Here is an 18400-nt window from a genome sequence, read left to right on the forward strand (position 1 = left end):
CTGCCGCAGTCAGAGAGAAGGCGGTGGTGTGATATTTGTAACTTCTCTATCCCAACTCTACTTTTAGGTGTGGGGTGGGAGACTTCAGAATCAGTTTACATTGAAGCATGCACCTTGCTGGAGCAGCCGCCAAGTCCATCTGGTCCAGCATCATGTTCTCCCAGTGGCCACCCACTGCCTCTGAGAAGCCCACAAGCAGGACCAAGTGCACAAGCCCTCTCTTCGATTGTGACCCATAGCAAGTTGCATTCAGAAGGCATGTTGCCTCCAGCAGTGGTGTCAGAGCACACACAGAGCCTTATCCTCCAGATGTATCACAGCAAAAAGAATTCCAGTGAAAAGCAGCAGGAGCAGACCAAACTTTAGTCAGCTCCAGTGCAGCAGTTGCTCTCCAGGACAAGGGGGCAAGTGGTTTATTATTATTATTCCAGGTTCTTAACAGCTCTGAGAAATAATGCTCAGGAAGACACTTCTCCTTCAGGGATGGCTCAAGACATTTTGCTGCCTGAGCAGGACGATAAAATGGGTTCCCTACCCTGCCTTGCCCCAAATCTGATCAGCCTGGGAGTTGCATCTCAGTGAAGACTGGAGGCAGGAGAGCATCACCCACAAGGGCGGCGGCAGCAGCAGAAGCAGCAAGCTTACGCAGAACTGGCTGGATGCAGAGGAGTGGTGGGGAACCCCCAGGGGAAGAAGACTCAGAGCCAGGGGGTTGGTGGTGGGACACCAATGAGTGGTCAGAGGGAAAAGGCAACTGGGTTTAGTGAGCAGGAAGAGGCTGTGGCAGAGAGCAGTCCAGAGGCTGCAGAGGAGGGGGGTCAGGAGGCAGAGATCAAGTAGCCAGCTGGCCTCCCCCTCCTGCTGCAAGCAGCTCTCCTCCCCCCTGGTCTCCCAGAACATGAAGCAAAATGAAGAGACAGGTGAAGGAGCCTCAGGGTGCTGGGGAAGGACCCAGAGGGAGAGGGAATTTGGGGAAGTGTGGGAAGGTGGGACCTTCAGTCCTCACAACAGCCTCATTGGGGCAAAACCTACTGGGAAGGGTTGCTGGGATCACTAGGCCTGCACTCTTTTGGTTTCCTGAAATAAAGAGTTAACTTCACTGACACCAGGTGTCTTATTCCTGACTTGCCCTTGGCTGCTGATACTTGGGGGGCACACACAGCTCTGTCCTCCAGGACCCCACAGCTACTCCAGCACCTGCTGCCTAGTGGTTGGAGGGGCCCAGTCCCACTTCCCTACAAACATGCACCTGCCGCTCAAACGAGGGGAGCCTGGCCTGTTCCACTCCCACTGCAACCAGCACAGGAACCCTGCACGGTGCCCCACTGGGAATGCCGGCCGGCCTGCCAGTCCCCAATACGGAAGCAAAATATGAGGCATCCCCTTGTACTTGCAAGGCTCACCAAGACCTTTGGGCCTGTGGGCAGATTTGCAAAGCAGTCAAACTGTGACAGGAACCATGCAAACACACAGACTACCTCCATCATTTGCTGTGCTAAGAAAAATTCAAGACAGAAACTGAGGCAGCACAGACACAGAAAAAAGTGCTTGTTTATTTCCTTAAAATCCATGAACAAAGAATAGGATACCCAGGCACGCGCGCGCACACACACACACACACACACACACACACACACAGAGGTTTCTGATCCAACAGGCCTATGTCCGAAATCAGTGTGAAAAAGCAAGAGGTTCTCCTGTTCCAAGAGCAAGAGTGCCAGGCAATTCAGAGGAGCTGGAATGTGTTCCCATTTCACTTGGATAGGCCAGTGATTTCCGTGGGATGAAGTAGGTGATTTGCATGGCAGAAATCAGGAGTTTCTCTCTTCTGGGGGTACATACTCCAAGTCTAAATGCTGGAAAATCTCTTCTTCAGAGGCAGCAGTCAAAAATGTTTTCTGAAGGGGGTTTAAAAGACACACACATAAACAAATTAACCAGAGGCTGAAATGATTTCCTCCACATCCTACCTTCTCCCTATGCCCATTCTGTAGGGCTCTGTAGACTCCATTCTGGGGAAAAAAAAAAACCTCCACAAAATTTTTGCACCAAACTTTGTAAGCTGCACAAATTATGCATCTTAAAGAGATTGCATGCAAACATCCTTGTTTTGCAGAATTTGTGTCACTCCTGTCTCAGGCACTGTAAGAAAGGGCAATGCTTCTACTTCGGACGCTTAATGGTAAAGGACTAGGAGCCCAACAGCCAGAAAGTCTTCTCCACCCCTCGCCTTGTCTAAGTGTGTAAGAAGTGCCTTCCTGGATCAGGCCAGGGGCTCACCTAGTCCAGCACCCTCTTCTCACAGGGCCAGCCAGGTGCCTGTCTGAAACCCACAAGCAGGACCTGAGCACAAGAAGTTTCCAGAAGCATTGCTGCCACCGACCTTGGAGGCAGAGGGCAACCATCCCAGCTGGTGACATTTCACAAGCTGTTGAAAAGGCCTGGAAACCGGCCTTTTTGGGGGGAAACAAATGGAAAATTCTGCAGCAATGCCAGTGTTGTCTCAAGAGACAATGGAGTGTGCCTCCAGGGGTGAAGTCAAGCTGCACTGAAGTAACCTCTGCAGGGCGCAGGCCTGGGCAGTATGTCTGGAAGTCCTGGGCTGCCCAGACAGCAAGACCCCCCCCCCAGCCTCTCCGATGCCGTCCAAAGGAAAGCAGAACAAGACCTTTGGCACCAGCTTGGCTGCAGGAAGGAGGCGTACAAGGCGCCATCTAACCCTCTTAGGGACTCCACTCCAGATCTGTGCAGGGTTCGCTCCTCAGCCTTTTCTTCTCCCAAAGATTTCCTGCAGGGCAGCAGGTACAGATTTTTCCTTAGGACTGACTCCTGAAAAATGGGGAGGGGTAATTTTCCACAATCCCCGCTCACTGTCCCACCAGCTGGTACCATGGGAAGGAAGGAAGGGTTTCAATTCTGCCTTTGCTGCAGAAACAGGCACTTGCAGCCAAAACGATTTAGCAGGGGCTACATCCTGCTCAGTTTGGCTGCATGCACCACTTCCCTACTGGGGACGGAAAGGCAAGCAGAAAGAAAGTGCCCTTCTTCAAGCATCAGCAAAGCACAAGGAGCCCCGCGCAAAAGGCCCTGCCAGCGTAAGGGTGGGGGGAGAAAGTCAAGGCAAAGCACAAGATCCACTGCCTGTGCTCCTTTCCTTTGCCCTCCCCACCACTTTGGCAATCCCTGCACAAGGGATGACAGGTGGGCATGACAAGCCTGTCAATCATGTGGCATCATGTGATTTGACAGGCAGGTTGCCCCACCCACCTGTTGATGTTGGCCCATGAGGAAGGGCCACAAACAGAAGACCCATGTTCTATAAAGGAGCCCAAAATGCCCCTCTCCCCGGTTCTATAAGGATAAACCAGGCGCAAAGCCACAGGCAACCCAGGTGGAATGACCCTTCCTTCTTTGATGCTCCTATGTCAAAAGCCATGTACCTGCTCCAGGTGATAAAGGGCATGATTGCTGAGGGCCATCTTCTTCTCGTGCTTGGAGTAGCGCCTGAGGTCACGCTCAAAATTCTGGGATGTAGCCAAGGGGAGAGAAGAAAGGAGATGGGTTGCTAAGGCAGTCCCTGCCAAATGGCTTGCATGAGAATTTCATTCATTCTGTAATTAAAGGCTCTTAAACCTGCAGCACATAGCCACCAAAAGTGTGTCTGCAGGGTCTCTGAAAGATGAACTGTTCTCACCTCCTTTTAACTCACATCTGCTTTCTGTGGAGAGCATGCAATTCTACTAGATCTCTTGCAACCAGTGGCAAGTGGACTACACAGTCCCTTCCTGATGTAAAGATTACCCAGAATTAGGGAGAAATGTTACGTATCTAGGAGCCTTTTTGGCTAAACAGTGGGGTATAAATGCCTTGTATAAAATGCTAAGAAATGGCTCCCTAAAGCAGGAGGTGGTGATTCCAATGCAGTTCCTAGTGCTGGCTTGAGACATTTACTAACTGCTGTAAGGATTCTTTACAGTGTGTTATGGCCCTCCAAGTTTTGAAAAAGAAAGGAAGATGCAAATTGAAATACAGAACCAGGATCCATGATGGAAAACTCCAGTCCCAGGCAAGATACCTGGTGAACTCACCTTTGAGCCTGTCCAGCCAAGCAAAGCAAATGGAAACTGACTGAAGGGAGTCACAACCAGGTCCACCCTCACAGCTTTCCAGAAACTGGACACTCCAGAACCTGTCACTGCACCCCCAGGCTTCTGAGCCCCGGCACCGATCTGAACACCCCCAGGAAGGTGAAGGCGGAAAATGGAGAGACATCGTTCAAAATGGTCCATTCTACTTGCACTGCTCCACAGCTCCGGGTCTTCAAGAGCCTGGAAAGTGTTTCTCCGGCTGCTGTGATAGAGCAAGAAGCCCTAGAAAGACAGGGCAGCAGAATGCAAAAGTCACACCACTCAGCATTTATACGGCCAAGGGTTTTCTGAACACCTGATGGCCGAGGCATGTATCTCACTTGCACCTAGAAAAGGTGCAGAAATAGGCTTTCATGTTGCCCTAAGCATTCCAGGGCTTCCCTCCCAACTCTACAATTCTGTGATTCTATGCTCCTGCTGAAGCTTCTGATTTGGACACACATGGTCATGCTCAGAACAATGACTCCTGCAGAAATGCAACAAGCAGCCTCCTGGGTTGGCAATGCACAACAGAATCACCCACCCACCCACTCCACCCAGTGTGTGGAAGCTGATAGGAATAAGGGAATGCTGGAGCAACAGAATCTGCAGAGATGCAAGGGGCCGGCTCTTCTGTAGGTGGGCACTTAGTGCTCACAGCAGCCATCAATCCCTTAATTTCCCCACTCCCACGCAGCCTCCCATACAGTTTGGGAATTGCCAATATCAAGGCTTTAGGACAGGCATGGGGGAAGCTGCGACCCTCCAGATGCTGTCAGACGCCAGCTCCCAGCCAGCATGGCCAATGGTTTGGGATGATGGGAGTTGTGATCTAGAGGGTCACTGTGCTACCTCTGCTTTGAGAGTGTCTGAAATGTTCCATGTACCGCTTTCCCAGTAATCCTTATGATTCCCCACCATATTCCCCCCTGGGCTACCCAACTCTGCTCCAACCTGCTTATCCAGCCAGCTGATGACTTTCTTCAGCAGTCCCACTTCTTGGCCTTCCGTAGGGTGTGTGAGAAGCAAGTCAACATCATGGCCGGTTTGTTTCCCTCTGTAAGGGAAGACATAGCAGGAACCACTGAGTCACGGGGAAGGCAGGCAGAAGGAAGCCACCTCTCTCACGGGAGGAAGCCCCTGCAAAACAGGCTGTGCTCTCTTGTTCCGTCCGGTCCAGCTCTGGACAATGACTCCAGTTTATTTTCTTGCTGCGCGCATCATCTAAGCCTAGACTTAATCCAAGTCAGAACTAGCCTGGTTTGCTCATTGCCACATGGCAAATCTTTGCTCATTTAATGGATATGTTTACATGTCATCCTAAGACACAGCTTGATGCCATGGGAAGGAGCGCTGTGAGCCTCTTTGCTCACTCTTCTGCTCCTGGGTGGCTTGGAGGGATATGGAAGCTTCGGCTTTTGTTTAACCACAGGCTCACTGGGCCAGTGTTTCTCAAACTTCAGTCTCCAGCTGTTGTTGGACTACAACTCCTATTATTCCTAGCTAGCAGGATCAGGGATGGTCAGGGATGATGGGAGTGTCCAACAACACAGGCTGTCATTCAAGTATGTTTTGCTCACAGTAGACCCATTTGAACTAATAGACCTAGCTTAGTCGCGGTCATGAATTTAAGCGAGTTTATTCTGAGTAAAACTTATAGGAATACCACCCAAAGTTAGCAGGTCTGGCTTGTTTAAAATAAATCGCTGTCAAGTTGTCTAGCTGGACCCTGAAGTGTGACTAAATCGCAAGCTGTGGTGGAGGAAAGGCAGAAGCTCCTGATCTCCTCCTCCTGGACGTGTGGGAAGCAGGAGGCAGTGTGGAAATGGTGCATCAACATCACACTGAACTATTATTTAGGACATGCAAAGGCAGCCAGTGTGAGAACAGAAGCAGGCCTGCTTGACTGAATAAAACGTGATTGCACATCTTCCTCTTTCCGCACACCCCATCTACCTGCTGGCCTCCAAGGAAGAATGGCTGAGTAGGACTTACGCCTGTGTTCCTTTCTTCATCGGAATGTGACAGTTGTACTTTGTGCCAGTCTCCCCTGCCCACTGCAAACATCATTTCCTGAATTGTTCCTCATCAGAAGCAAAGGCAAGGCATATCTATGCTACAACCAACCAGTCCTAGCCTCTCTCAAGATGCCCAGGAAGGACCATCATTTTGAGAGCATGCTTAAAATATCTGCGATAGATCCCTATCCAGAGTTCCCTGCAATGTGGCATTTATAAGCAGATTCTGAAAGTGACTTGTGCTCTACCAGAGGGGCAAATTAGTCTCCTGTCCCACTGCAGGAGGAAGTACCTCCTGGGAATGAGAAGAATCAACCTTGGCACATTCTTGGCACAGGATTTCCAGCATGTTTGTCAAGAGCCCATCATCACCTTCTAAAGCCACCAGCCAACGTCACAGAAGCCCCAGGCAAGCACTGCCCCACTGCGTCTCGCACCACCTGGCTAATGGCCTCTGCGTCAGCGCGCTCCACTGGGGTGTTGAGGTCATCATAATGAAGGAGCCCTGCGGGGAAAAGAAACCCACCACCAGGTGTGTTCAGGAGCCCCTCAGCACTTGAGGACGAAAAAGCAAGGAGACAGGAAGGCAGCAGATTTCTGTCCATCCAATACAGATAAGGAAAGGAGCAGAACACAATGGCAGAGCTGCTGCACCGCATGCAGAACATCCCAGGGAGGGCAGGGAAGGTCCTGTCGGAAGCCCCTTGGAGTCACTGCCAGTCAGTGCAGACAATACTGAGCTAGATAGACCAAGGGGTCAGACTCTGACATGGTATAAGGCATGGTGTTCTGGGCTCTTGCAACTTCTTGCTTCTGCCCTGGAGGCAAGAGCCCACGCCAGTGCTGGGCAAAGGGTCCAAGGCAGCCACAAAGCTGGCACATCTCCACAAAGTACTCAAGCCAGAACTAGAGCTAGGCATCTGACAGTTCAAATAATAGCAAATTAATCTTACAATAATAAAATATATATTTTTTCTTCTGGTTTGATACTTTTGCTAATTAACAAAAACTAGATGAGTGTTATTTTGTGAAATAACAACTGGTATGCAATGCTAGGCATACCCAGGAGACCCACTGAAATTAATTATTGCAACTAACTTCAGTCTATTCATTTCAATGGACCTACTCAGAGTAACATTTAGTTGGCTACAACCCAAAGAGATTTAATTGTTTAAAAATTGACAAGTTATTATACCACTTTTCAGTAATTTCAATTTTCTGTGAAAACTTATGATTCATTGATATTTGGCATCTAAAGTGGAACAGGATCAGCTCCAGTTACCTTTTTCTAAAAATAAAATAAAATAAATGAAAATAGAAAAAGCAACCATAGCTATTAAACCACAAAGTCAGTTTCTAAAGCCTGGGTCAAAAATGCATATATAAATAATGTGGATCTTTATGTTAGAGTGCTTATTATATGTTAAAATATTCAAACTATGAATACTTTAGGGCAAAATGTGTACAAAAATAATGCATAATTTCATGGGTTTTAAAATGAAATTGCTGATACGATGAGGAAAGCAACATGTGTGTAGATATATTTTTATATACATGCCAACAACATGAAATTGATGAGAAATGGGATGGGACAGGGCAGACCTCTGAATGAACACATGCCAAGCTAACATGCCAAGGACATAGACAGAGACAGCCTCCGTTTCCCCCCCCCCCCCCCGGCCACCACAGTATCCGTCCACGTTGTTCTCTTGCTCCTTTTACCCTTACCCCCTTTAACCCCCAAGTCCCTCTTCTTACTGCATGGATACTTACCAACTTCCTGCTCCTTGCTCAGCTTTGCTCGATGTGCCTGCAGGTCGGCCAGCGTCCTCAGTCCTTCCTGATACCACCGGCTGGCCGTCTTCACCCCAACCCCAAAGATCTTTGTGAAAACCTACCGAGTGAAAGTTTGTTGATGGAAGGATTCTGGAGCACATTCAAGGGCATCTATTCCGTTCACTGCACAGGGCAAAGGCCTAAGGATGTGCATTGCCCTGCCATGTACAAAGAGACTTGCATTGTGGTAGCACCTCCTCTAGCTGCTACCTGACCAATGCCGACTTGTGACAGGGCCTTCTCGGTGGTGGCTCCATGTTTGTGCAATGCGCACCCTGCTGCATCTCCCTCATTGCTATCTTTCAGAAATTTAAAAATATTCCCGTTTACCGAGACACTTGATGGCTGATACTGGTTATGGCAACCATGTCATTAATAACTGTGAGGATTGATTTAAATTTTTTTAGATGGTCTAGATGGGTTCATCACTGACTGAGGTTTTTCAGGAACAACTTGCTTTCTTAATGCTGGCCATTGACTACGACAATAAAGATTTGATTGATTTGTGAAGAGCCTGCAGGATCAGGCCCCACGGCCAGCTAGCCTAACATTCTGTTCTCACAGTGGCCAACCAAATGTCTATGGAAATCTAAAAAGCAGGACCTGAGCACAACAACACTCTTCCCACCACAGGGAACATTTCCTCTCTACTCTCACATAACTGAGACAGACAAAGCCCTGATCCAGGGGCACAGAACACGTGCCCAAGGGCCACTGCATGTTCCCCAACACCCACCCATAACCACTAGGCCAGTGATTGCTAACCTGTGGCCTCCCAGATGTCGGTGGACTACAAATCCCATCATCCCTAACCACAGGGCCATACTGACTGGCAGAAGCTCTAGGCCAACAACCTCTGGTGGACCACAGGTTACCCACACCAGGCCAAAAGCCATTCGGTAACAGCCATCGCACCTTCATTGCCTGGTATCTCTCGGAACGCTTGACTCGCTCCACCTCCGCAGACGCACCGTCTTCCAGCACCTCCTGGTCAGGGGAGACAAAGGCAGAGCTGTCTCAGCCATGATGGTCCCTTCCACAGAAGTGCTAAAAGATGCACGGAGCTCTGACACTCTGGAAGATAGCAGGGCTCAGTTGCAGCACCCAGGTTGGCGTGTGGAAGGTTCAACTCCAGACACTTCCGGTTAAAAGAAGGGGGTTGGGATCGGGCAGAAGTTGATGGGAAAGATGGACCTCTTTCTGCTCAAGACACCAGAAGAGACATTATTCAAAGAATAACGAAGTACCAGCTGCAACTCAAGGTGAAATATGCCAGTATTGTGTCTAGGAAAAAGATTATCCAAAGACCTGTGTCCTGGTAATGGCAAAAACCAGTTGCTGTAGAAGGCTAAACCACGGTGCTTCCTGGAGGTGTACAAGGGCATCAGAACAGACACTATTTCGTCTCCGTCAGGGCTGGGAAAACCTTCCCTGCCACTCTGGGAGGTCTGCATTCCTTTAGGGAACAGCGGCAGAGTAGAAGTGGAGAGGTTTTATCAGCCTGAAGGTCACATTTCCTTCTGGGTGCAAAGTCAGCAAGGAAACCTTCTGGTGGCATGTAGAGCGTGGCAGAAGAGAGAAGCCAAGGCTGTGGAGGAAAGAGAGGAAGATTCAGAGAGCGCCATCACCTGGATGATTCTCCTGGAGTGCTCTCCTACGCAGGGAAGGGAGCGCAGCTCCTGCACTCTTCTGACTGTCCAGGGTAAGGACTTGAGGACAGAGGCAGCCCTGGAGAAGGCCAGGCTGCGGGCTTCGCTGCCACAGAAGTGTGCCTCCTCTGCCATCGTTTGCAGAATTTCCTGTCAAGGGAAAGGCAATTGAGGATCATTCTCAAAGGGGCCTCCCTGGCAAAAGCAAGTTCACACACTCAAAAGAGGATCTGACCATCTCACCAACTGCATATGCAAAGTATCGTGCTTCTGAATGCAGCCGCATATTCATCAAGGCAGACTCTCCCCGCATGGGTAAAGCTAGCACACCAGGGAGAAGGACAGAGCAGAAGGGTTTGCCCTGACCTGCTAGCTTTGAACACAGCGATACTCTGACTTAGGGTTGCCATCTTTACCATTCCTGTGCCCCCAACAACAGCCTGACACGCAAAAGGTTTAGCACCTGAACCTTTCCCAACCACTTATTTCTGAACAGAATTGATACCCTCGGCCCAGTACACCTGAAGGAGCATCTCCACTCCCATCATTCAGCATGGACATTGAGGTCCAGCTCCGAGGGTCTTCTGGCTGTTCCCTCATTTCAAGAAGTGAGGTTACAAGGGACCAGGCAGAGGGCCTTCTCGGTAGTGGCGCCCTCCCTGTGGAATGCCCTCCCATCAGATATCAAGGAGATAAAGAACTATTCAACCTTTAGATGACATCTGAAGGCAGCCCTGGAAATGGAAGTTTTTAATGTGTGATGTTCTGATGTGTTTTTATATGATGTTGGAAGCTGCCCAGAGTGGCTGGGGCAAGCTAGTCAGATGGTCGGGGTACAAATAATAAAATTATTACTATTACTCCCTTTTTAAGACACATGCCACTTCAAGACAACTTACAAGTTTTTTTAAAAATACATAAACAAATCAGCAACACACACAATAAGCAGAAGCATTGGAAAAATTTTAAAGGTGATTTAAAAACAGGCAGAGGGGGAGGTAGATGCAAGATTTGCCATTTGCCTCCGCTCTAGGAAACTCTTCACCTGTTTTGTGGCTGTTAGGCTGCTTGTCAAGGCTGGTAAAGCGGTGGAACCTTTATTTCTATCCTGGGGGTGCCCTCAATACCTGAGCTATGCAATTTAGTGAGGTTGCACCATATGGCCTACTCAGTGTTTGAGCTGGGTGAGCAAGGAAGAAATCCAGAGCTTCTCCCATATTATGATTTGCCATGTTTAGGTTGAGCTGCTTTTCTTCCATCCCTTATTGTTCATCCATTCCAATGGGCTCAAAATGTTTTCCATGTGCCTCTGGTTTCCTGCTTCTGCATTTATCTGCAATAATTTTCGTAAGTATTAAATAATATGCCACGAGTGTGACAGAGACACTCTCTGTCCCTGCAGCCTTGTTCTCTGCTCAATCACTCCAAGGGGATGCCCAAACTATTCCTGTCCCCAGAAACAGATTATTACCGTGAGTGTCTGGTTCCTGTGTGCCAGCAGAGTTCGGCGCTGGCAAGCATAAACTGGCACCTGGCACCTGGCCTCCAGCGTCTCTGCATGGGCAGCCACCTGAAAGACAGAACACTTAGCTCCCCTGCATTGAAGGGCTCAAAGTCAGTAACTAAAAATAGTTTTTATACTTTACATCCTCCTTCTGTATAAGTGTCAGTTCCCCAAACGCTTTCTCTTAGTCACACTCTAGTAGTGTCACAACAGAGCACGAGCAAGAAACTGGGGGGTGGGTAGGAAGAGAGAAATTGGGAAACTGTGTTTGCGGAGAGAGAAACAGAGAAATTGCATTAGAGAGGCACCCTCCACCCTGTTTTTCTGGTAAGGAATTACTAATTGCACAAAAAATGACAGTACTCAAGCCACTCCTAGGCCACATTCATTTAAAGTGCTATAATACCGCCTTAACCAACCATGGCTTCCCCCAAATAATTCTGAGAGCTGTGGTTAAGGGTGCCAAGAGTTGTCATGAGCTACAATTCCAGGGTTCCCTGGAAAGAGGGATTGATTGTTAAACCACTCTGGGAATGGTGCTGGGCAGACTTTGTCTACCTCCCTGTTTAACTTACAGATCATCCCCCCCCCCAAAAACACACACACACAGCTATTCTAGACAAACGCCGTTAAGAGCAAGTGTTAAACAATGCAGGGCCTTGCCTGACCTTGTTCCTCTGCAGGACTCGCAATGAAATGTTGCAGTAGAGAGAGCTCCTGTTCAGGGTTGCCGTCAGCCAGCCCTATCACTATGGGTTTGAGGGATTAGCCTGTCATGACATCCATGGGTCCCTTCCAGACCTGTTCCTTGGCTGGCCTCCTCAGCACCTCAAAGAAGAGATGGGTTGCCATAGTGACAACTGAAGAGGCTTCCAGCAGAGGGGAGGCATTTTCCCTTCCCCCCCCCCCACCTCCTACAAAGGAGAACAATAGGCCAGGGGGAGTTCGTTTTGGGTGTCTCAGTTTTGGCTGATGCTGGAGACCCAGAGTTTGACTCAAAGTTATGACTGGGAGCTCCCCTGGAACCCAATAGGAAAAAAGCATTGTCAGTTGGAGTTTTCATGCTGTGAACCCCTCCATCCTTTGCTCAGGTTGCATATATGTGTAAATAAAGGCACGTAGCCTAAGGACACCACCGTCTCCATCAACCTATATTCAAAGAGTTGTAGACTTGGAAGGGACCATGAGGATCATCTAGTCCAACCCCCTACAATGCAGGAATCTTTTGCCCAACATTGGGCTCGAACCTACTCTACTCTACCAAACCCAGGGAAGCGCTGGCACCCATAGAGTGTCTTGCCTCTCAGAGATTGCAGCGCACACAACAAAACTCAAGTCTTCACAGGCAGGTTTGCTGGGGGGGGGGGGCGGGTTGCTCTCCTAGGTGACTTTTTCCTAAATACCATTTGTACTCCTCTATACTTCAGACCCCCTCCCACCCTGCCAGGTATGCTGAGAACCCCACCTCCAATTTCTCAGCAGTCCTGTTGTGACTACACAGTCACTGGCACTCAGCATCTGACTGACAGGAGCAGGGCGGTGCATTGGGGGCCTAGAAAGGCGTTTCCGTAAGTAATCAATACAGTGGAACCTCGTTACGCACCGTCCTCCTTATGTATGCTTTGGATTACGAGCTCTGCTAACCTGGAAGTAGATGCTCCCGGTTGCGAACTTTGCCCCAGGATGCGAGCGGAAGTCGCGCACCAGCAGCAGGAGCAGCCATTAGCGAAAGTGCTCCTCATGTTAAAAGCAGTTTTGGGTTACAGACAGACCTCTGGAATGAATTAAGTCTGTAACCGGAGGTACCACTGTAACGCTTGCAATGGCAATCCTGGTGTACCTGCATCTGGCTGGAACCCAGGACGAGGCTCTGCAAGGTTCCTTCCTCACCTGGAGACGGTGCCTGGGCTCAATCTCCACAGGCCGCCCGGCACTCATGCTCTCTGTGAACCAGCTGGTGTTCAGCAGCGCTGGGCAGCCACCCAAGACATCGATGCCGCGGCTCCCGTTCTTCAGCAGCCACTCAACCACCTCATCTCCAGAGTTGCCCTCTGACACCACGTGGGTGACTCTGTCACTGGAAAGCACCACATGGAGGGGGGAGGAAGGGGGAAAGAAGACTCCGAGCAACATCGTTGTGCAAACCCAACCCAGTCAATCCAGCCCAGCAAGCAGAGGGCCCCTCCAGAGTGCAGTGGCGTAGCTAGATGCTCGGGTGCCAGGTGCGTCGCAGGTGTCCTGAAGCTGGGCGCGGGGCATGGGGGTGGGGCAAGCTGCATGGAGCCTCTCCGCCACCTTCCCCCTCCGCCACCTTCCCCCCCCCCCCGTAGGGAGGCAAGTGCTGGCCCTGGCAATGTGGTGCCCAGGGCCAGCTGCATTTTGTTACATTTGTTGACTGAACTAAAAAGTTTCGTGAGCCCAATTTTTTTAAAAAAACCCCTATTTTTATCATTATGACACCCGGGGCAGTCCGCACCTCTTCCTCCACCACTGCCGGACTGTAGGCTTCGGGGGGGGGGCAGGGGTGTCCTGCAACATGTCACTGTCCTAGAAGGGCCATTCACACATCACTCCACTTTATCAGGTGTTTGGCCTCCTCATGCTACCACATTATTGCTCTTTGGAGCAGTACTTTTGCACCATAACAGAACAAAATGTGCCCAGGAAATTTGTGGCCTGAAAATCCAGGATGGGCTGCCCCCTTTTCCCTCTTCCTTCTTCAGAGGGAGAGCCTGGCCCACCTCCTTTGTTACCTGTTGGCATCCTCCACGCAGAAACCCCTTTGGCGGGCCAGAGTGGTAAGGAAAGCCTTGCGCGTGGCTCCCATCCTCTTCTCCACCAGGCACAGCACCACTTTGGGGAAGTGCACAGGATGCGCCAGGGGAGCTGGCGGGCCGGGCAGGCACAAGCGCTTCTTCTTCTTCTTCACTGGAAACTGCGACATCATTGGCTTAGCGAAGGAAGGCCCTTCCCCAAAAGAAAGAAAGCAGTCAAGATCGAGAGACCGGGGCAAAGAGGGCAGGGGCCTCCCCTGCACTATTTGCAGTGCCTGCTAGAATCATTCTTGTTTAAACAAGCCTATCCAGACACTAAGAAAGCTGAGGTAATTTTAATCTGCTTTCGTATTTCATCTTTTGTATGTTTTCTTTTTCTTTTTAGGTGTTTTTTTAAATTAAATTCGTATTCTGCCCATTTGAAGATCTCAGGGAAGTTCACAGGTTGTTTTAAAGTAGGGTTGTAATTTTTCTGGATTTTACTGTTTTTTCTTTTTCTTTTTTTTGAAAATAATATTTATTACTTTTCCAACAATTTAAACACTACAAAAAAGAAGAACAATACAATACAATACAATACAAAAACACTACATAACACTAACACATTAAACTAACAAAACAAAACAAAACCAATTTAAAACACATCAAACAATTTCAGTATCTTATCTTTCATTCACTTATTTCAGTGACCTCCTCACACCTCCCTTTTTGTATTCCACTTCTGTTAATTGTTTCAGCAATTCCTTTCCATCTTCCTCTGTTTTCTATCCTATAATTATCTTAACACATTCTAACCTTATTTTTTCCTTTAATACTCTATTAATCTATTTATACTTAATTCCTTATAACATTCCTACTAAAGCCATATAACTTCATTCCAACATTTTTCTAACATTCATTAATTTTACAGTATTTCCGTAAATAATCTTTAAACTGTTTCCAGTCTTCTTCCACCGACGCTTCTCCCTGGTCTCGGATTCTGCCAGTCATTTCCGCCAGTTCTATATAGTCCATCAACTTCATCCTGGTGATCTTCTATCCGATGCTCTTGGCTCTTTTCCAAGTCCCCTCCGCAGATCTTCTTCGCATTTACACAAAAACTTTACTTTATCTTCTATTGATCTTATTTTTATTTTCCTTCCTTTGAAACTGAAAGATAAACCTTGGGGAAACTCCCACCTAAAGATGATTTTATTCCTTCTCAGCAGGGCAACAATATCTCCGTAGTTAGGCCCTTCTTTAGTTCGAAGAGTGATCAAGCAGTCTCTTATTCTATTCTTCTCTTTTTTCCCTCCTCTTCCAAATCTGAAGGCCCTCACAATTCTAAACTCTTCTTGGCCCAAGTCCAAGTCCCAAAAGTCAGCAAATTCCTGTGTGAGAAAATCTGTCAAGCTTTCCTTCTCCAATTCAGGTAGGGCTCTGATCCTCAAATTCGTCTGTTTTTCTTTAAGTTCAATCATAGCAAGCGTCAACTTATGTTTATCAAGTTGCCTCTGTAGGGCTGGGACTCTCTCTCTCTCGAGTTCCTCCGCAGTCTGCCGTATCAAAGTAGATTCCGGAATCAATTTCTGGATGGTTTCTGTATTGGTATTCACCTTTTGTCCCAGATTATTTATACTAATAGTTGCAGCATCCACTTTCACATTTATCACATCTGTTTTCTTGTTAAGCTGTTCCAGTGAATCATTTATCTTATTTAATGCAACCGCTAAGGCCTCTTCTGTTGACATTCCTCTTGGTTTTGAGTGTACTGGTGCAGAAGTAGCCACAGAAGAAGCAGGGAGGCCTGGTGTTGAGCCTCTCCTGGGTTGCTGCAAAGTCTTCCCAGACCTTAATGTTTTTTCAGCAATTGACTGGTCTGTTTTTTCCTTTCCATTTGCCATAGCACTTAAAAGATTCAAGTTCAGTCCCAGAATCTCACAGTTTTTTATCTTGCAGCTGGAAATTCCCCTAGCCCAGCTCTTGTAAAGCAACCAGTTTCAGAGGCTTCCACTAGGGGGAAACAGTTTCTATTTATATTAATCAATAATGTCCTCTTTTAAACACAGTTCAAAGAATCCAAAGTTAGTTTCAATTTTCAGTTACTTTTACTCCTTTTTAAAAGCAGCCAGAGACAGTAGAAACAATGTATTTCTCTTATTAGCTAGCTGTCAATGAATGTTCTAAGTGCTGTCAATGAACATTCCAAAAGACGTCAGTCCTGCTAGCAGCCCGTTTCCGGGGTCAGAGAGGCGGTATTTTAACTCTCTTCGCTCTCTCCTGCAGGCATATTCAGTCCACAACTTCCCCCCCTCTTCTCCTGCCTCCAAGGGGGGGGGTTTAATGTTCTTTACCAATGGAAATTTAGTCTTTTACAATAGGCTTTCCAAGACTTCAGCTTGCAGCTTCATTGCTTCAGTCTGTTTACAAAAGGGGAAGGCGGACTTCCTGTATTGAACCTCCCCGTCGCGATACCAAATTAAACGTTTAAAAATCCAATTCTCCCGCTTCAGCTCTACTCACGGGTAGTTACTTTAGAATCAAATTGTCCACAGGAAAAAGTCAGCGCTCTCCGGCAACAGCTATGCGGCTTCGCTCCGTGGAAAAAGCAGACTATTCGAAGCACCGTGCCGCTCACCCCACGTCGCTCCGGACCCCCAAAACCGGGTTTCCCCGCAAGTAAGGGAGACGCAAAAGGTGCCCGCCGAATCCCACGCTCACAGGCTTCTCCCGCCTGTGATTTTTGCGGGTCTCTGCTTTCGCCGGGGCAAATTCCTCCCGATCAGAGGAATTCCGCCATTACCGGAGGCACCAACCCGGAAGTCCCTGGATTTTACTGTTTTTTCTTTTGTAAACAGCTCTGAGGTTTTCTTATGAACAGGCGGTGTATAAATTATATGAAATAAGATATAATAGATATTAAATAAATAAAATGCAGGGAGAGGAATTATTTTCACAGGCCAACCTTCTATCAACAAAATAGTAGTTAAAAATGGAATTCCTGCCACATAGTATTTAATCTAACGGTTATGTCAAAACAAGCCCCTCACCTGCCTGCACAATATTTAATCCCAGCTGTCCAGTAAGAGGACAAGAGAAATCCTAATTTTCCTGCTGGAGCAAGTTTGCAAAACGGATATGCTCAGGATAACAGCTTTTCTATCCATGCAAAGCAGGGGAAATTGTACAAAAGGGCAGAGCAGTAGGCTGCAATCCTAGACACTCTTTCCTACAAGTAAGACCTATCAGATTCAATGGGGGTTTACTTCTGAGTAGACAGGTATAGCGTTGCTCTTTTGGGCTGCCAGTCAGAAGAGACAACTCTGGACTAGGGAGACAAATAGTGTCACATTGCATAAGGCCATTTCCTATGTTCCCAGTGAATAATACGATTCATATATGCCATGCGTATATTGCTTTTTACCTGCCTTTCTCTTGCATCTTGAATAGTAGTCTTAGCTCAAACTTTTTATCTCTTAGAATGTTGCTGGATAGTTAAGCAGAGGAAGCTTTTCCTTGCAACTGAAACCGGAGTCTCAGGCTGCTACTAAGAGATGAAGAGCAGAGGCAGTAAGGAAAACACAGCAATGTCCTATCCAAGACTGAGCAAAGGAATCGAGAATGATTCTGCAGCAGAGTTCTGCCCATCCTAACACACTCCTCATGCAGAGTCTGTGTCTGGCTGGAATATGTTCCTGAATGCCCAGGACAACAGGCCTGTGCTTGCTGGGCGAAGGAGAAGGGCGTGTCAGTGAGGAGGCTGGTCTTTCTGTACAAAGGTAAATTCCCAGGATTCGTTGCTCCACCCACTTTTGCTTCTGGCCACGCCCAGAAGTTGGCTAGCAGGGAATGTGGCCTCTGGAAGCCAAGACGGGGATGGGGGCCAGTGGGCAGTTCCTGGAAGGACCTCATGGAGGGAGGAGGGAAAGGAGAACCCACGCTCAGCTGGAGAAGCCTCTATTATTGCATTCACTCGCTTTTAGTTATTTCATCAAGTTTAGATACTGTTTGAATGTATTTTGAAAAACCTCAAAGTGGCTTACAAAAAGAATAAAACCAAAACAGGTACAGGATGCAGGAACGCTGAAAAACAATTTAAGATCAATAAAAAGTTAAAAACAGATTAAAATAATATCAAAATTCTACATATCTGGGTAGGCTTGTCGAGGCGAAATATGTTTTTAGCAGGCACCGAAAAAAGTACAGCAAAGGCTCCTGCCCAACATCACCCTGTTCCAGACGGTGGGGGCTGCTGCTGCCCCTCTAAAAGATGCGCGGATCCAGCGACCGAGCGCATCCCCACCAGCCTCGCCCCCCCTCCCGGTTCCTCCCCGCAAGGTGAGCTCGGCGGGCCAGGAGCGCGGAGCGGCAAGGGGGCAGCGGGAGTCCCGGGTCCCGCCGCCCGGACTCACCGCGGAACCAGGCGCGAGATCCGGCGGCAGCGCGGCTTCCCGGCTCCTCCGGCCCGCGGATCCTTCCCCGGCCCCGCCCCCTTCCGGCTCCGGGAACTGAA

At 48.4% G+C, this 18400-nt stretch overlaps 1 protein-coding gene across 5 annotated transcripts; it reads right to left on the reverse strand.

Annotated features, from left to right (window-relative positions):
* Positions 1 to 1531: 1531 nt before the first annotated feature.
* Positions 1532 to 18340, reverse strand: POLM (DNA polymerase mu). Of its 5 annotated transcripts, XM_079989003.1 has the most exons (13): positions 16725 to 17711; positions 13888 to 14390; positions 13025 to 13211; positions 11102 to 11200; positions 9610 to 9780; positions 8897 to 8968; positions 7919 to 8039; positions 6518 to 6650; positions 5082 to 5184; positions 4089 to 4370; positions 3441 to 3524; positions 2384 to 2441; positions 1532 to 1898 (listed from the first exon to the last, which is right to left on the reverse strand). In XM_079989003.1, exons 2-13 carry the CDS (start codon positions 14079 to 14081, stop codon positions 1873 to 1875), a joined length of 1530 nt encoding a protein of 509 aa, XP_079845129.1. In that variant the 5' UTR covers positions 14082 to 14390; positions 16725 to 17711; the 3' UTR covers positions 1532 to 1872. The 5 variants fall into 5 exon arrangements, with proteins under 5 accessions (XP_079845129.1, XP_079845127.1, XP_079845128.1 ...); XM_079989001.1 differs by lacking the exons at positions 2384 to 2441; positions 16725 to 17711 and adding an exon at positions 18300 to 18340 and having other exon boundaries at positions 13888 to 14101; XM_079989002.1 differs by lacking the exon at positions 2384 to 2441 and having other exon boundaries at positions 13888 to 14101; positions 17312 to 17710.
* Between the last annotated feature and the right edge of the window lie 60 nt (positions 18341 to 18400).

Source organism: Podarcis cretensis (assembly GCF_951804945.1).
Source record: "Podarcis cretensis genome assembly, chromosome: 8".
In the NCBI taxonomy this organism is placed as follows: domain Eukaryota; kingdom Metazoa; phylum Chordata; class Lepidosauria; order Squamata; family Lacertidae; genus Podarcis; species Podarcis cretensis.